Source organism: Sus scrofa, chromosome 4, assembly GCF_000003025.6.
Source record: "Sus scrofa isolate TJ Tabasco breed Duroc chromosome 4, Sscrofa11.1, whole genome shotgun sequence".
Taxonomy (NCBI): Eukaryota; Metazoa; Chordata; class Mammalia; order Artiodactyla; family Suidae; genus Sus; species Sus scrofa.
The window spans coordinates 107,951,570-107,967,362 of NC_010446.5; the positions used below are offsets into that span (position 1 = coordinate 107,951,570).

General features: G+C 43.5%; 2 protein-coding genes across 14 annotated transcripts in view; one reads left to right on the top strand and one right to left on the bottom strand.

Moving 5' to 3' along the window:
• Positions 1–15,793, top strand: part of ST7L (suppression of tumorigenicity 7 like) — a 183,412-nt gene that overhangs the window by 129,960 nt on the left and 37,659 nt on the right. The window lies entirely within an intron of this gene.
• The window catches only part of CTTNBP2NL (CTTNBP2 N-terminal like), a 55,345-nt gene continuing 45,402 nt past the window's right edge, over positions 5,851–15,793 (bottom strand). For all 4 annotated transcript variants that reach the window (XM_003125850.4, XM_013988149.2, XM_013988148.2 and 1 more), the window contains 2 exons: positions 11,039–11,146; positions 5,851–9,944 (listed from right to left, as the gene is read on the bottom strand). In XM_003125850.4, the coding sequence (XP_003125898.2) occupies positions 8,463–9,944; positions 11,039–11,146 (1,590 nt within the window). In that variant the 3' untranslated portion in view covers positions 5,851–8,462. The remainder of the gene's footprint in view (positions 9,945–11,038; positions 11,147–15,793) is intronic.

The window sequence follows — 15,793 nt, forward strand, 5'->3', positions numbered from 1 at the left end:
AATGGCTGACATCTCCTTGTTTTCCTCCCAGAGTGCTGGCTCTTGCTCACTTACTTGGTTTACTAAGGGTTGTTGTGTTTTGTTCGCTGTGCCTGAGGCACGTGGAAGTTTTTTTTTTTCTTTTAATGGTTTTTTTCCCCATTATAGTTGGTTTACAGTGTTCTGTCAGTTTTCTACTGTACAGCAAAGCGACCCAGTAATACACACACATACACATTCTTCTTATCACATTATCCTCCATCAAGCTCCATCACAAGTGACTAGATATAGTTTCCAGTGATAAACAGCAGGACATAGAAGTTTAACTGCACCACAGCAGTGACAATGTCAGATCCTTAACCACTGTGTCACCAGGGAACTCCAAATCTTTTTTCTTTAAAGGAGCATCAACAGTATAGGAGGAGCAAGATATTTTTGGAGCATAATTAAGTGGACGAATGAATAAATAAATGTTGATAGACTCCTGTGTAACAAATAGTTATGGATCACCTACCATTTGTTGGGTACGTTCTAGGAGCTCCCTAATAGCTCCTAGTAGCTATCACTTGCTGGGTGCTTACTCATGCCCTGACTAGTTTGGAGTCTTAGATTTGCTCAGTTAAGACTCAAAACAACCCTGTGAGGTGGTTTCTGTTTGTTATTCCTCCCCGTCTACTAGTTTGGACTTCCATCCCTAAGGCAGGGACTGTGGCTCTGCCTACCCATCAGGGGAGGGGACCTGGGGAGGGGACGCATCCCTGCCCGCTGCTGCGAAGCGGGTCTCTTCCAGACCGCTGACCGACCTTTCCCCGGGGAGGTGGGTGTGCGCTGGACCTCGGTGCAGAGAATCACAGTGACCGAAACACCAGGGGGCGCCAGCAATTCAGTTTTCCGACGAAGGGCGGGGCGGCCCGCGGCAGCCTCACCAGCTTCGCTTCTAGACGCGCTTCCCTCAGGCCAGACTCTTTTCGCCCGCCCACTGCTCCATTCCACAAAGGCTGCAAATAATCCGCCGCCGACTACTCACCAAGTACCAGGCACTTGCCTGTTTTATCTCATTTAATTCTCACAAAATCGTAAGAGGGAGGGTCTCCTATCTTCATTGCAGATGCTGAAATGAAGGCTAGCAAGGTTGATTTGCCCCAGGTTACGCAGAGAATGGCAAAGTCCTTGTTTTGAACGACTTTTCTTGCTTCTACTTTTGCATCACCATGTCCCACATATACATCGACTCTCAACACAAACCAGTATCCTTCCTCCCTCTCTGTACTTAAATCCAGTGTCTCTTGAGCCACACGATTTCCCTGCTCTGCTGAACTTCTTAGGCACTTGGGGCCCCATTTCCCCCATTTGGGGCACCTGCTGCATCATGCCCAGCACTGCCCCAAGATGTCACATATGCAAGGCTTGTTCCCCCATCAGAGTGAAAATTCCAGCCTTTAGCATGAAGCTTCACACAGACTCAGTGCTTAATAAACACATGTTGAATAAGTGACAGGCACAGCAAATGTGTGTGTGTGCATGGTCAATATAGCCTAGGGGCTGCACAGAGCCAGCAACAACAAATACACATTGAAAATGAGAAATTCAGTAGTTTAACATTTCTAGTTTTGTTCTGCTTCCTTTATGTTTGTATCCAGAGGGGACTGCAAACTCTCAGAAGGTAAGGATGAGGAATGTGGGCATGAGTGGGGGTGGGGTATTGGGGGAAACCCAGGAGGCACAGGGCAGGGAGCAGAGCTTTCCCATGGTGAGAATAAGGCTCACATAGAGAAGAGAGAGAGAGCAATGCCAAGATCTGAGTTAGAGCAGAAGGAAAATGAGCCCTGAATAGGAGCCTTGTGTGTGGCCCTGTGGTGCTGACTCACCAAGACTCAGAAGAAAACATACTAGGGTTGAAGAAGGGGCCTGTATGCTGTGGCCACCACCCTGAGGACACCCCGAGGCCAGACGGTCCTGAAAGGCTTTGATTTGAGCTAGGTGGGCTGGGGAAGCGGAGGAGTCAGGGATGGGAACTGCAGAGTAGGGAGATGATCTCTTGAGAATGTGGAAGACCTCTCCTGGAAGAGCTATGGATTTGCGTTGAGGAGGGTTAGGCGGAGATGGAGGAGGAGGCTCTCCGCATGCATTCAGCTGCCCCCTCCCCCCCACCAGGTGTGGCAGGTCAGACTGACAAGCAGGGAGGGATAGATGCTCGTGGCTTCAGTGGCTTCTTCCCCACCCTTGAGGAGCAATCCATGTTTATGAGTAAGTGCTTCCTGGACTTGGTGCTGCAGATGGAGGCACAGTCTGGGAGTAGATGTCCCACAATCCTCTCCACCCCCAGCCTCACCTCAACTGTCAAACCAGTTCAGAGACAGGAGGACAGGCAACCAGCACCGCAGGCAGGCAGCCCTAGGCCAGCAGGAAGAGGGCAAGGCCTGGAATATGGAGCAGCCCAGGTGAACATGGTCACAGGTTAGCAAGCAGGTGAGTGCCCAAGGGAGCAGCCTGGGCTCTGTTAGGAATTCTGGTCCCAGGTCAGCTCAGGAAGGAGTAGGCAGCTGAAGCAGAAAGAGGGAGTCAGACTGACTTTTCAGCCTGGGCCTCATTCTCCCTGTCTGTGTACGTAGCACCAGACTCTCCAGGGTCTTGAAGCTTTCTGATCACTCTAACATTTGAGGACTCCACCAGTGTAGGTGGTCATCCCCCGCCTTTCTCCTGACCAAAGCCCTCTCCTTCAGTGTCCTCTCCTACCTCAGAGTCTCTAAAGAAAGTTGGCGAACCAGTGGGCTCATAGTTGGTATATGACTAAGGCTAATATTCTGAACTCCCCAAATATATTACTACTTAGTTTTGACTACAGTACTGCCACTGGAAGGAGAGTGGGCTTGAGGGCCAAGTGGATGAAGGTGTGAATTCCAGCTGTGCCACTGACGCAGTCCTGCTCCGCTGTAGAAGCTTGAGTCTCAGTAGGCCTTCATTACTTTATCGAAGAATAACCTACCTCTTTCAGGAGTTGTGTGGACTAAGTGAACATATGTAATGCACCTGATTGAGAGCTGGGCACCAAATAAGATACTCAGAAAATTGTGTCTACCCACCTTTAGTGGACTTAAGATGAGAAGGAACAGAGTTGGAGAGGTTAAGGTGCAGGAGGCTTACCAGGAAGTCTCCTTGGGACCCACAGGAAGGGAGGAAGGTGAAGGGGTGGGAAAGTTAAGCTGCAATTACGGTGTCAGTAGAGGGCTCAGCCAACCCTACAGGGAGTTTTGATGTGGGAATGACCCTTCAGAGCTCTCTTGATTTGGGACAAGGGGGCTCAGGTCTTCATACGCTACATCAGTCTTTGGATGGGAACTGCCTATGGAAGATGTGACCTTGGCCAAATTGATTTCTTTCAATTAAGGGTTATAGCCAAGGGCTCTTTCCTGTCAGAGTTTCCTGCAGCTAGGGAAATAAATCCTTCCTTCCTGAAAGGGGACTGGAGCATCTGCCATGCTGAGTTAGTGAGGAGGGCTCCTGTCAAATCAAGTAGGTGATTCCTCAGGGATAAGGTCGATCTTGTTACACTTCCCAGTAATTTCTCCGAGGCAACCATTTCTCAGCCGTGGGGGCACAGCCACTGACCTTCCCTGTGCCCCTCCTGCCTAACAGCAGCAGCAGGTTCACACCACTGGCAGAGAAGCTTCTACATCCCTCCGATGGAGTTAGTCATTTGCAGGTGTCCCAGAAAGACCCATCTGATTCTTTTCAAAGCTTGATCTGTCATTTCTCTTTTGCTAATAGATTGAGAGGGTAAGAGAGGATATTTATGGGTGATGCAGTATTTTGGCGACAAGGTCCTTTCTCAACTCGCCTTTTGCCAATCCTAGGTTTTCCCTACAAGTTATTTGAGAATGATTTGCAGAGTGCTGTGGCCTGGGGGCTCCTCCTTACACCAGCCCCAAGTCCTTGCAGAGAGCACAGCATACAGCCCCCCGAAACAGGACTCAGTGCTTGAGGCCCTCCTGTGCCCCTCTCAGACCTCACCCTGAGGCCAAGACAAGCCAACTGAAACATAATGCAAACACAGGGAGAGAGCCCAGAGCTCCAGGGAAATAATGCTTTGGAGGGAGAAAGGAAGTCAGAGGAGGACAGACATTTGCTTCTTTTCTAGTTAACTTTTTCCTGCCCACTAAGAGCCATTTTCACTACGACCGCCGTTGATGGCCCTATACAGCGCTCTAACCCCACTTGCCGTTATTTGTCTCTGATAACTTTTTGCATTGTATGGTGTGCACCCCCAACCAGATTGTGGTACTCTGAGGTCTTCTATAATGGCTACTTTGGTTTTTGTCTCATCTTAAATAGCTAAGAAACATGAATTGCTTGAGGGGAATAAGAAAGATGTTTTGTTTTTGTTCCACTCACCTGACCTGGTTCGGGGGATGAAAGCCAGGACCATGTCCTGCAGGGTTGAAACCTGCCTGGTGGTGAGAATCAGCCCAGACACTTATCTCAAACCCCACCCTGGTTCACTGATCATAATCTCTGGCAGGAAAGGCCTGGGGTTGGCATAATAAGTGACTCAGGAGATTCTCAATTGGGAAGCAGGTAACGGAAAGAGAAAAGCACTGATTTTCAATCCACTCCCCATTACTTACCAAGGTCCCTCATACAACTCTCTGGTCCTCAACCACCTCATGAGCACAGTGGGGACAGTAACACCTCACAGTGCCCTTGTGCAAGAACATGGAGCTTGGAATCCAAGTAGGCACTTCTGACTCCAAATATCATCGATATTCCGGCAAAAACAGATTCCACGGCTTAGGTTAGAGGCAAACAAGTTCTTGTGAAAGAACAGGTGAGGGTTATGAGGCACTATTTCTCAAAATGTGATCTTCAAATCACCTGCACCATCCGGCCCCTAGGCCTAATCCCCTAGAGTCTCCATTTTAGCAGGATTCCTTTAGGCAAAGTAAAGTTTGAGGACCACTACCCCAGTTTCTTTTCTCCTTCTTTTACCATTGAACTGGCCACTGATATGTGAGCAGATGGGTGGATAGGCTCTCAAGGTTTCTTAATTAGTTTATAGCAATTTCTGTGGAACAAACAATGCTCACTGCCAACTTCTGATTCAGCATTATAAAAACACATCCTATTCTGAAGCAGGATTTCAAAAGACATTTGAAGTTCTGTTTCAAGGGCTAAGCATGAGACGTGCTCTTTATAAATTACATACGTACATATATACACAAAAATTGACAAGGCAGCCTTGCTGACAGGCTGTTATGAGAAAATGGATATAACCAGTGTTTGCTGAAATGATCATTAATTGGCTTAAATGTTGGGAACTTAAGATACGTAAACACCCACATTGTTTGAACATTTTTTGTACATCAAAGGAATTTCAAGTGCTTCTGTCTGGCTACACTTGCATTTGTTAACAGTGGAGCAGCAATAGCACTGAACTGGGAGACGAGATGCATTACTCATTCATAAAATGAGAGGGCTGGACAAGATCAGGCATTCTTATCTCAGAATACATGATTCGTGGATGGCTTCAGGGTCTCTGGACACCGTGAAGCCGTCAACCAAATTTTGCACATAAGTATGTACATTTTTCTGGATATAGAGTCTAGCTATTATTAGATTCTCAAAAGGTCCAGAATCCCTAAATGGTTTAAAAGTTAAACTGAATCATTGTGAAGGCTGCTTTCAGCTCTAAGGAAAACCAATGTCCCTGCTCCTTTAGGGGTCTAACCTGGATGGGTCACTGACTTCATTTGTTTTTTTTAAAGCCAGGAACGAGTGCTCTCTTTTCATCAATCTGCTCCTTCCCAACAAAACAGGCCCTGTTGCGCAATATTCTTCACTTCATACAAAACGAAACTATTTTCCCCCAGACAGTATCATTTAACTTGTTTTAATGTAGTCTGCTATAAAATGGATGAAGACTTCTGCAGGAAACATTTGGCTTTACAAATATTAATGACTAGTTAGGGCTTTTGTGTTGCACATCATCATAATCTGTTGGCCAGTTAACACAACTTTAGCAACATGGGCTAAGACCAAAATTGTGAATCATGGAACTTTTACTTAGTACACACACAATCTACAGCAAACTTAAATACTATAATACCTAACTGGATTTTTGGATCCATTGCAGTATTGTGCTTACTTATCTCAGAAGATAGGCAACTAGCAAAAATATGCATTTCTTTCGTATTTCCCCACCCCCATATTACACTGTAAAAGAAATACATTATTCAGTGCACTTCCTAAGAAATAAACTTATAGTATCTCTCTCTATATATATATCTATGCCAAAACAAAAGAAGAGCAGAATGCAACCTGTAAGATTACCATTTAAAGCAAGAGAGGTAATAACACTCTGGGATTACAGCCCCCTCTCCTGTTTAGAAAGTTCAGCTATTTTATCATCAACACGGTTCACCTGACTACGCATGGGAATACAATTTAACACGTGAGTGCTCTGGGCAGTTTAAGATAACCCCTTCTCACTGGGTGAACCCACTCGGGCATTAACAGTATTTAATGTATTGGCTTTAGTCAAGCCAAAAGTTGTGGAAGACACCAATATACCCCAACAGTGATTTATCTTGACTTCCATCACCTGCCTTTCCCCTATCAACTCATACTGGATTGAGAGGAAATAGGTCTACATTATAGCAGGTCAGTGGCTGTTGGATAAATGTTGGCTGGAAGAATGTATGTGAGGACACCAAGGCCTCTCCATCCCTGTGGACACAAAATCATGTGACTGCCATGTCTGAGCTGGGCTGAGGACGACAGTCATTATATTATGGAGTTCGTCTGGACTGGAGGATTCTGTCTTCACAAACTCACTATGATGGAAATGACAGAAGTTTCTAGAATGAGAGGTTGCAACTTGGCAGCTTGTTAGTGAAATCCAGCTGCAGAAGTATTTAACTAGCAGTATTTAAGTTTTTTTGGATTAGTTCTTGGTATTTAAAAATGAGAATGTTTCTTGTGAAAATTTGGATTTCATAAAAAAGTGGAGCTGGTAACCCTGACCTAGGATTCTTGCATGGCAACAGGCAGCTGCAGCTGAATGAGGGGGCCCCTTTCAACAGGAATTGGACACTTCGGGTTGCTACCAGCCCCACTGCTCCCAGCTGTCATATTACTTGAGTGACAGATCTATTTCATTCATTTATATGAACAGTTGAGTTTTGCGACACTGTGTTGGTTTGGCCTTGTCTTTGTATGATGCTGAAGACCTGATTTCATTTGAAATGTCCCCCTCCCTGTGGGCAAGATCCCTCCTTTAATTGACTGGGTCCCTGCTACATCTAGTTGCTTTGGGAGGTAATCTTAACATGCATTTCTACTCGTCTTTTATGCTATATTGCAAACTCCAAATATATAATCACACTAATATTTATGTGTTTAAGTGTGTATGTTAAACACGTAAAAGGGTGTGTATCTATACAGATATGTGTATACTTCCATTTAGGCAAAAGTTAATTTGGTTCCACAGATACAGACACCAAGTGCTGGCAGCTTGGAGAATAAGTGTAACAATTTGCTAAAACTGGTATCATTCTGACTTATAATATTACAAAGACAGTGAACTTCAAGTTATTGCTTTTTGATTACAGAATAAAGATCTCATTCTGTTGCAAAACTTTTATACGGAATGAGTAACCATTTCCTATTCAAGTAAAAGCATTCAGAATCAGAAGTTCTTACAAAACAGTAGATGCCTGAAGACATTTTTGAAGGAGATGTGATTTCATTCTATTCAAGAATTTACACAGGAAACTGGGAGTGATGTAATTTTTCAAAAGTACGAGAAAATCAGCACCCCAGCTGCTTAATGTTCAGGACGGCTTCTCAAGGGCTCTATAAAGCTCAGCTTTGTGGTGAGTTCACACCCACCTTTAGGATTCCCATTCTACTTATGCAGCCTTGTTTCTGAACACAAAGCTTATATTAAAAATAGTAAAAGTATTAAAAGCAGTGTTGGTTTTCAACATTCAGAGTTCACGGAGGATCTCATTTTTTTTTTTTGCAGTTAAATGATGCATTTTGTGTTTTTGCTGCAGAATCACATTCATATGGCAGTCTAATTTCAGGCACTTTTTAAACATGTTCATCTGGAATAAAAATCTGCATGAACGACTTCTGCATAATTCAAAGTGAGTGTTGAGGGATTCTAGTCCCCAAATAGACAGCAAATCACCACCTGGTACTCGTACTCATTTAGCTTTCTCCATCATAACATGATGGTGACTGTGAAGCTTAGACGTCTTTGAGGTGCCCTTCTAGCTTTAGTACAAAGATGTGAGTCATAAAAATCCTAATTACTCAGTTTCTACTTAAAAAAATACAAAAAAGTGAAATACACTAAATGTATTAAACAGATGGTTTCAGCTACTATCAAAATAAATAACACGATCTGACTCAATGGTTTGACACTGAGCTTTTGGACAAAATCTGATGGAATGTCAAATGTGGAGACTCCCTCCTAGGGACTAGCTGCTGGTCGGCAGAAGTATCTCGACGTCCTTGCCATTAGCTACAACAGCATTAGAAGAGCAGCTGCTGGCAAGGTCTTCTGTGGTGGTCAACGAGGAGGTCTGGGAGTGGGTTTTGGTCAGTGGAGTGGTAGTGGATGGAGAAGGAGTGAGGCCAGGTTTTTTGGGTGGGATGGGTGGAGGGTTTCCTCTCTCAGCTCTGGGGATGGTAGGGGATTTGATTCCTGGAGACAGGGGGCTCAGAGGACTGGACACTTTCCCTGGAGTAGGTGAATGGCTTGTGTCACCTCTTGCGTTGGCAGTGTTGGCCAGATTTCGATAGTCTGTGCCAAAGGGAGAGCTGTTGGGAGATACGGGCTTGATTGGCCCTTGCTGGCTAGTGAATCTGGAGAGCACCTGAGTGACTGTGTTTCGGGCCAGCTGCTTGGCGGTGGAGTTGTCTATGAGGGTGGGAGATAGATCCCTGGACGGAGGGCTCTGGAGACCACTGGCTTGTTGGTCCTGATCTGCTTGGGACTGAAATTTGTGCCGAGCTGCATGGAACCGCTGGTTGATCCCTACTTGGTAGGATGACTGGTAGCCAGGGCTGCTAGCTGATGACCCTAATAAGCGCTTGGTTAGTACTGGTGAAGAGCAAGGAGAGGACGTGAGAGAGGAAGAGGCAGTGCTGCTGGGAGATGGTGAGCTCCCGCTGGAAGGGAGGAGACTAGGTGTTGGGACTGGAGTCTCTATTGCCACAGGACATCCTCCATTCTCTACTGCTTTCTCTTGGGCCAGTCCCACAGGCTTTTCTCGTGGAAGCACTTGGTTTTCTACACTGCTGCTTGTAATCAACTCCTTGGTAGTTTGTAGCTCTGGGTCAAAATGGCCATTGGTTTTTGCATAAGAGGAAGTAGGAGTGGTGGGACCAGGCAGCCCAGGGGTTGTCACCTTGGCTGTGCTGCTCCCATGGATTCTTTCTACCTGAAAAGTCTCCGTTTGGCAAAATACGGACACTAGCACAGGCGGCTCAGTCATGGTGCCTTTAGACATGGTTACTGGTTTCTTCAGTTGCTCGCTGGGGCTACTTTGCTGATGCGAAGCCTCAAGGTCTTTCACTATCTTCTTCAAACTCTCCATCTCTTCTTTCAGAGTTTTGGTCCGGTTTTCTTCTCGGTTCAGCTTTGCTCTCAGTTGTTCCCTTTCAATGTCAAATTCAGACAACTGCTTCTCCACCTGGGCCTCTGTCTGCAAGCCCCGCTTCCTCTCGGCGGCCAGCTCTTCCTCCAGCTTGCTCACACGGCTCTTCTCCTTCTCCAGTTTCAGGCTCAGCTCTCCTGCCTTCTGGCCTTCCTCGGCGGCCTTGCTGGTTGCCTTCTTGCACTCTCGCACTAGCATGGAGGAGAGCTGCTTGTGGCGGGAGCGCTCCTCTTCCAGCTGACTGGAGAGCTTCTTCTGCTCTTTTTCAAACTTTTTCACTTGGGACTTTTCAAATTCCAACTAGAAAAGAATGCCACCGCATATCTTGATTAGAGTAAGAAAACAGATACACTGAGAAGCTATTATCAAGTAGAGTGTCCTGCTTCATTGTTCACTGCACAAAGGGTTACTTACTATGCCATGTGCTTACAGCAAATATTTTTTAAATATTAGAACACCTAACATAAAAATGTACACACTACAATTTAATCTTTCTTTGATAATTTAGGAGGCACTTCGAGTTCTGATCCTGTCTCAGGGTTATTAGTGGGAATCTGAATCATCATTGTGTTTTATATCAGAGGAGAGTTCAGAGGATTAGAACCAATCAAAGCAGAAGGCAGAAAGCCATATAAATCAGACTTTGTGATGAATGCTGCTGAAAACAAACCCTTCAAAGCTTCAGTAGTAATTCTTTCTGGTCCTAAAAACAAATAGTTGCGTTTGAATCATTCTTATACAAATGCCATCTGTGTTAATCATCATCCCAACCCTATTAAAGGCACAGAGTGAGAGGAAAGGGTTGAAGGAACCTTTACTCAGTGTTTTTCAGACTCTGAGACCCATTAATGGATGGTGAAACCATTCAGTCAGCCATGATCAAAGTTTAAAATAAGTGAAATAGAAGAGAAAATATCAATGTGTAGTATAAGCAGTAAGGGTTATGCATAACTTCATGAGATTTTTGTTTTAGGTGTGTGCATATGTAGGGCTGTATACTAGTTTGTGATGTAAAATCTTTTTCTTACTGAGAGTTTTAAGTCAAAGAAAGTTGGAGAGCATGAAGTTAGTGTTCCCCAAAGTGTATTCTGTGGAATGATAGTCCCATAGTGAGTGATCTATGTCAAAAAAAGATTTTATGAAAGCACAGATTTGCTAAACATGGAATACCCTATCTTGTTGTTGTGGACCCATGGTGTGCTCCTGCATGCTAAAGGGTCTAACAAATTAGTCAGAAAACCTATTCAACTTTGTTTAATTCAGTAATTCCCAGATTTATTTGACTACAAAGCCATTTTTTTTTTTCTTGAGCAACACCAATTTACACCCTGCAAAATAATCTTTGAGAAATCATACTCGAGGCAAATGCTGCTCCTAGCCTCAACCTTAATTACCTGTTGAGTCAACCGCTCTCTCTCCTTCTCCAGCATGTAGGTGACATCATCTCCTTCAGCTGTGTCTTGTGCATGCCTCTGCCGTTCTTCCTCAAGGTCTAGGATCACCTTTAAAGAATTAGAAAGAATCAATTCCAAATATCAGAGTTATACTTGGAACACAATTAAATACTAAGTGCCTATCTGAGCACCCAAGATCATTCCTTAGACAGATAAAGAAGTAAATCCCACTCAGGGCCATCGAGGAGCACACTGTCTGGCAGGGTGAAAGATATGCAAGCTATGTGCTAGGAAACAATACGATACATACTTTACCCCAGGTATACACAAAGTGGCATGTAAATAGAAGAGAGCAACTTGTTAGTTGTAGGGGTGGAGAAGGTTTCAGAGATTAGGTCTGGTAGGACCAGGGGACAGGTGTAGGTGATGAAGCAAGGCGGGACCATGGAAATCTGAGAGCCAAAGCTCGCTCTCGATGCTCAAATTCCTGGAGGCACCAGAGACTGAAGCCTGAAATCAAATATTTCAAATAGGTGCCATCCTAGCTGTGGGTTGCTTAATATAAGCATTTTGTATATAGTTAGATAAGAGGTGAAAAGACTCTCCTGACTTCATCCTGCTTGTGAAAAGTCTCAATTATTGAGATCTTAAGAGTTTTCACTACGCCTTTTAATTAACCTGCTGACAAAGGATTAAGCCCAATTTTAAGGAGAATAACAATTTAAAGGGACATTTTCTGCACAAGAAGGGATACTCCCAAACTCATTCTATGAGGCCACCGTCACACTGGTATCAAAACCAGACAAAGACTCCACAAAAAAAGAAAACTACAGGCCAATATCACTGATGAACATCGATGCAAAAATCCTCAACAAAATACTAGCAAACCGCATCCAACAATACATTAAAAGGATTGTACATCATGATCAAGTGGGATTTATCCCAGGGATGCAAGGGTTCTTCAATATCCGCAAATCCATCAGTGTGATACACCACATTAACAAACTGAAGAATAAAACCCATATGATCCTCTCAATAGACACGGAAAAAGTCTTTGACAAAATCCAATACCCATTTCTGATAAAAACTCTTCAGAAAGTGGGCATAACAGGAACCTACCTCAACATGATAAAGGCCATATACGAAAAACCCACAGCGAACATCATTCTCAATGGTGAAAAGCTGAAAGAATTCCTGCTGAGATCAGGAACAAGACAAGGATGTCCGCTTTCGCCACTACTCTTCAACATAGTTCTGGAAGTCCTAGCTACCGCAATCAGAGAAGTAAAAGAAATAAAAGGAATCTAAATTGGAAAGGAAGAAGTAAAACTATTGCTATTTGCAGATGACATGATACTATACCTAGAGAATCCTAAAGACTCTACCAGAAAGCTGTTAGAGCTTATCCACGAATTTGGCAAAGTTGCAGGATACAAAATCAATACACAGAAATTGATAGTGTTTCTATATACTAGCAATGAAAAAGTAGAAAAGGAAATTAGGGAAGCAATCCCCGTTTACCATCGCATCCAAAAGAATAAAATACCTAGGAGTAAACCTACCTAAAGAAACAAAAGACCGGTACTCTGAAAACAACAAGCCACTGATGAAAGAAATCAAAGATGACACAAATAGATGGATTGGAAGAGTTAATATTATCAAAATGACTATACTACCCAAGGCAATCTACAGATTCAATGCAATCCCTATCAAATTACCAAGGACATTTTTCACAGAACTTGAACAAAATATTTTAAAGTTTGTTTGGAAGTACAAAAGACCCAGAATAGCCAAAGACATCCTGAAAAAGAAAAATGGAGCTGGAGGAATTAGGCTCCCGGACTTCAGACTACACTACAAAGCAACAGTTGTCAAAACTGCATGGTACTGGCACAAAGACAGACATATAGATCAGTGGAACAGGATAGAAAGCCCAGAGTTAAACCCATGCACTTACAGCCAACTAATCTACGACAAAGGAAGCAAGACTATACAATGGAGAAAGGACAGCTTGTTCAATTCGTGGTGTTGGGAAAACTGGACAGCCACATGGAAAAGAATGAAATTAGAGCACTCCCTAATACCATACACAAAAATAAACTCCAAATGGATGAAAGACCTAGATATAAGACCAGACACTATCAAACTCCTAGAGGAAAACATAGGCCAAACACTCTCTGACATAAACGACAGCAACATCTTCTCAGATCCACCTATCAGAGTATTGACAATAAAAAGAAAAATAAACAAATGGGACCTACTCAAACTTCAAAGTTTCTGCACAGCAAAGGAAACTCTAAACAACACAAAAAGACAACCCACAGAATGGGAGAAAATCTTTGAAAGTGAATTGACTGACAAGGGATTAATCTCCAAAATTTATAAACAACTTCTGCAGCTCCATACCAAAAAAACAAACAACCCCATCCAAAAATGGGCAGAAGATCTACACAGACAATTCTCCAAAGAAGACATACAGATGGCCGAGAAACACATGAAAAGATGTTCAGCGTCACTCATTATTAGAGAAATGCAAATCAAAACTACGATGAGGTACCACCTTAAACCAGCCAGAATGGCCATCATCCAAAAGTCTACAAACAATAAGTGCTGGAGAGGCCGTGGAGAAAAAGGAACCCTAGTACACTGTTGGTGGGATTGTAAATTGGTGCAACCACTGTGGAAAGCAGTATGGAGAGTCCTCAGAAAACCGAATCTAAAACTACCATTTGATCCAGCAATCCCAATCCTGGGCATCTATCCAGAGAAAACCACGACTCGCAAAGACACATGTACTCCAGTGTTCATTGCAGCACTATTTGCAATAGCCAAGACATGGAAACAACCTAAATGTCCATCGACAGAGGAGTGGATCCAGAAGATGTGGTACATATACCTAATGGAATATTACTCAGCCATCAAAAAGAACGAAATACCAGCATTTTTAGCAACATGGATGGACCTAGAAACTATCATGCTAAGTGAAGTCAGCCATACAATAAGACACCAACATCAAATGCTCTCACTGACATGTGGAATCTGAAAAAAGGACAGACGGAACTTCTTTGCAGAACAGATGTAGACTCACAGACATTGAAAATCTCATGGTCTCCAGAGGAGACAGTTTGGGGGGTGGGGGGATGTGCCTGGGCTGTGGGATGGAAATCCTGTGAAATCAGATTGTTATGATCATTATACAACTACAGATGTGATAAATTCATTTGAGTAAAAAAAAAAAAAAAAAAAAAAAAAAAAAGAACCTGCATCACAGTGACCCAAGCCACAGCAGTGACAAACCAGATCCCTAACCCACTGAGCCATCAGGGAACTCCCCAGAAGTATTTATTTTGTTACTGATCGAAGTCTTTTTCCAGAGAGCTGTCCATCATGATCATGTGGGCACTTGTACTAATGTCTTCTCACCTGTCTTGGTCGAAGGGGAAGGATAAAGAACTGGGAAGTGGTCTCTTTAAAGAGGAGGAACATTGGGAGTTCCTGTCGTGGCGCAGTGGTTAACGAATCCTACCAGGAACCATGAAGTTGTGGTTCAATCCCTGGCCTTGCTCAGTGGGTTAAGGATCCAGCGTTGCCATGAGCTGTGGTGTAGGTCACAGACGCGGCTCAGATCCTGCGTTGCCATGAGCTGTGGTGTAGGTCACAGACGCGGCTCGGATCCTGCGTTGCTGTGGCTCTGGTGTAGGTCAGCGGCTGCAGCTCTGATTCGACCCCTAGCCTGGGAACCTCCATATGCCACAGGAGTGGCCCAAGAAATGGCAAAAAGACCACCAAAAAAAAAAAAAAAAAAAAGAGGAGGAACCTTGGAATAAATGAAATGAAAGAGCCAAAAAAATAAATAAATAAATAAAAATAAAGGGACATTCTCCCACATAATCCTGCCTACAACTGCATAATATTCCAATGGCTATGGATTTCATTTTAGCTTCTGCTCATGCTTTGGAGGTGCCTTGGCTCTTGGCCCTCCTGGCTACAGCACTGTCATCCCAATGGCCATTTCTTACTATTTTTCCTAACAATTGTTACAAATGGAGAGAGAAAATTTTCTGGGACACGGAACTTCTTTTTAAATACGAAAGTGAAAATATTTTTATGTACTTCCTTCCAATTTAAAAAAAATCCAATTTTTCAATTTAATGGAAAGAAAAGCTTTTGGCTAAATGTGGTGGATCATCTCCTCTCCTTTGGACAGCCCTCTAAAATTGTAGAAATGGAATGAAAGTACCAAAAAAAAAAAAAAAAAAGACTTTGAGAAATTGACAGAACAATGTAAACCAACTATAATAAAAAAAGAGACAAAGACAAGACATTTTAATAGCATTCTGAAAAAAGAAAGGGCTGGAGGAGTGTAACTACTTGGGTATGGGGGGAATATATGGAACTTGCAGGTGGCAAATACTGCAGAGGAGAGATGAGATGTAGGATAGAAAACAAGGGGATTGGCTCCAAGCCTATATTTTCAGAAGAGTTATCTGCCCCCTCAACTTGATTCCTGTACACAGAACACCTAGCCAGGCATCTACGCCCAGGAATACACCAGATGTTTATCCTCTGAAGAAACAGAAAGTGACAAGCTCCAGATTTGGGAATAACATATGACAGAAGATGAGAGTGAAGAAAGGAGATTATGTTTGAGGAAGATGGTGGGGTGGAAAGGAAAGGAAAGGGAGGTGGGGTCTAAGATAACAAAATTGACATCCATAGTAAAAGAAGGTCATGTAAGTGTCTAAAATTGATAAA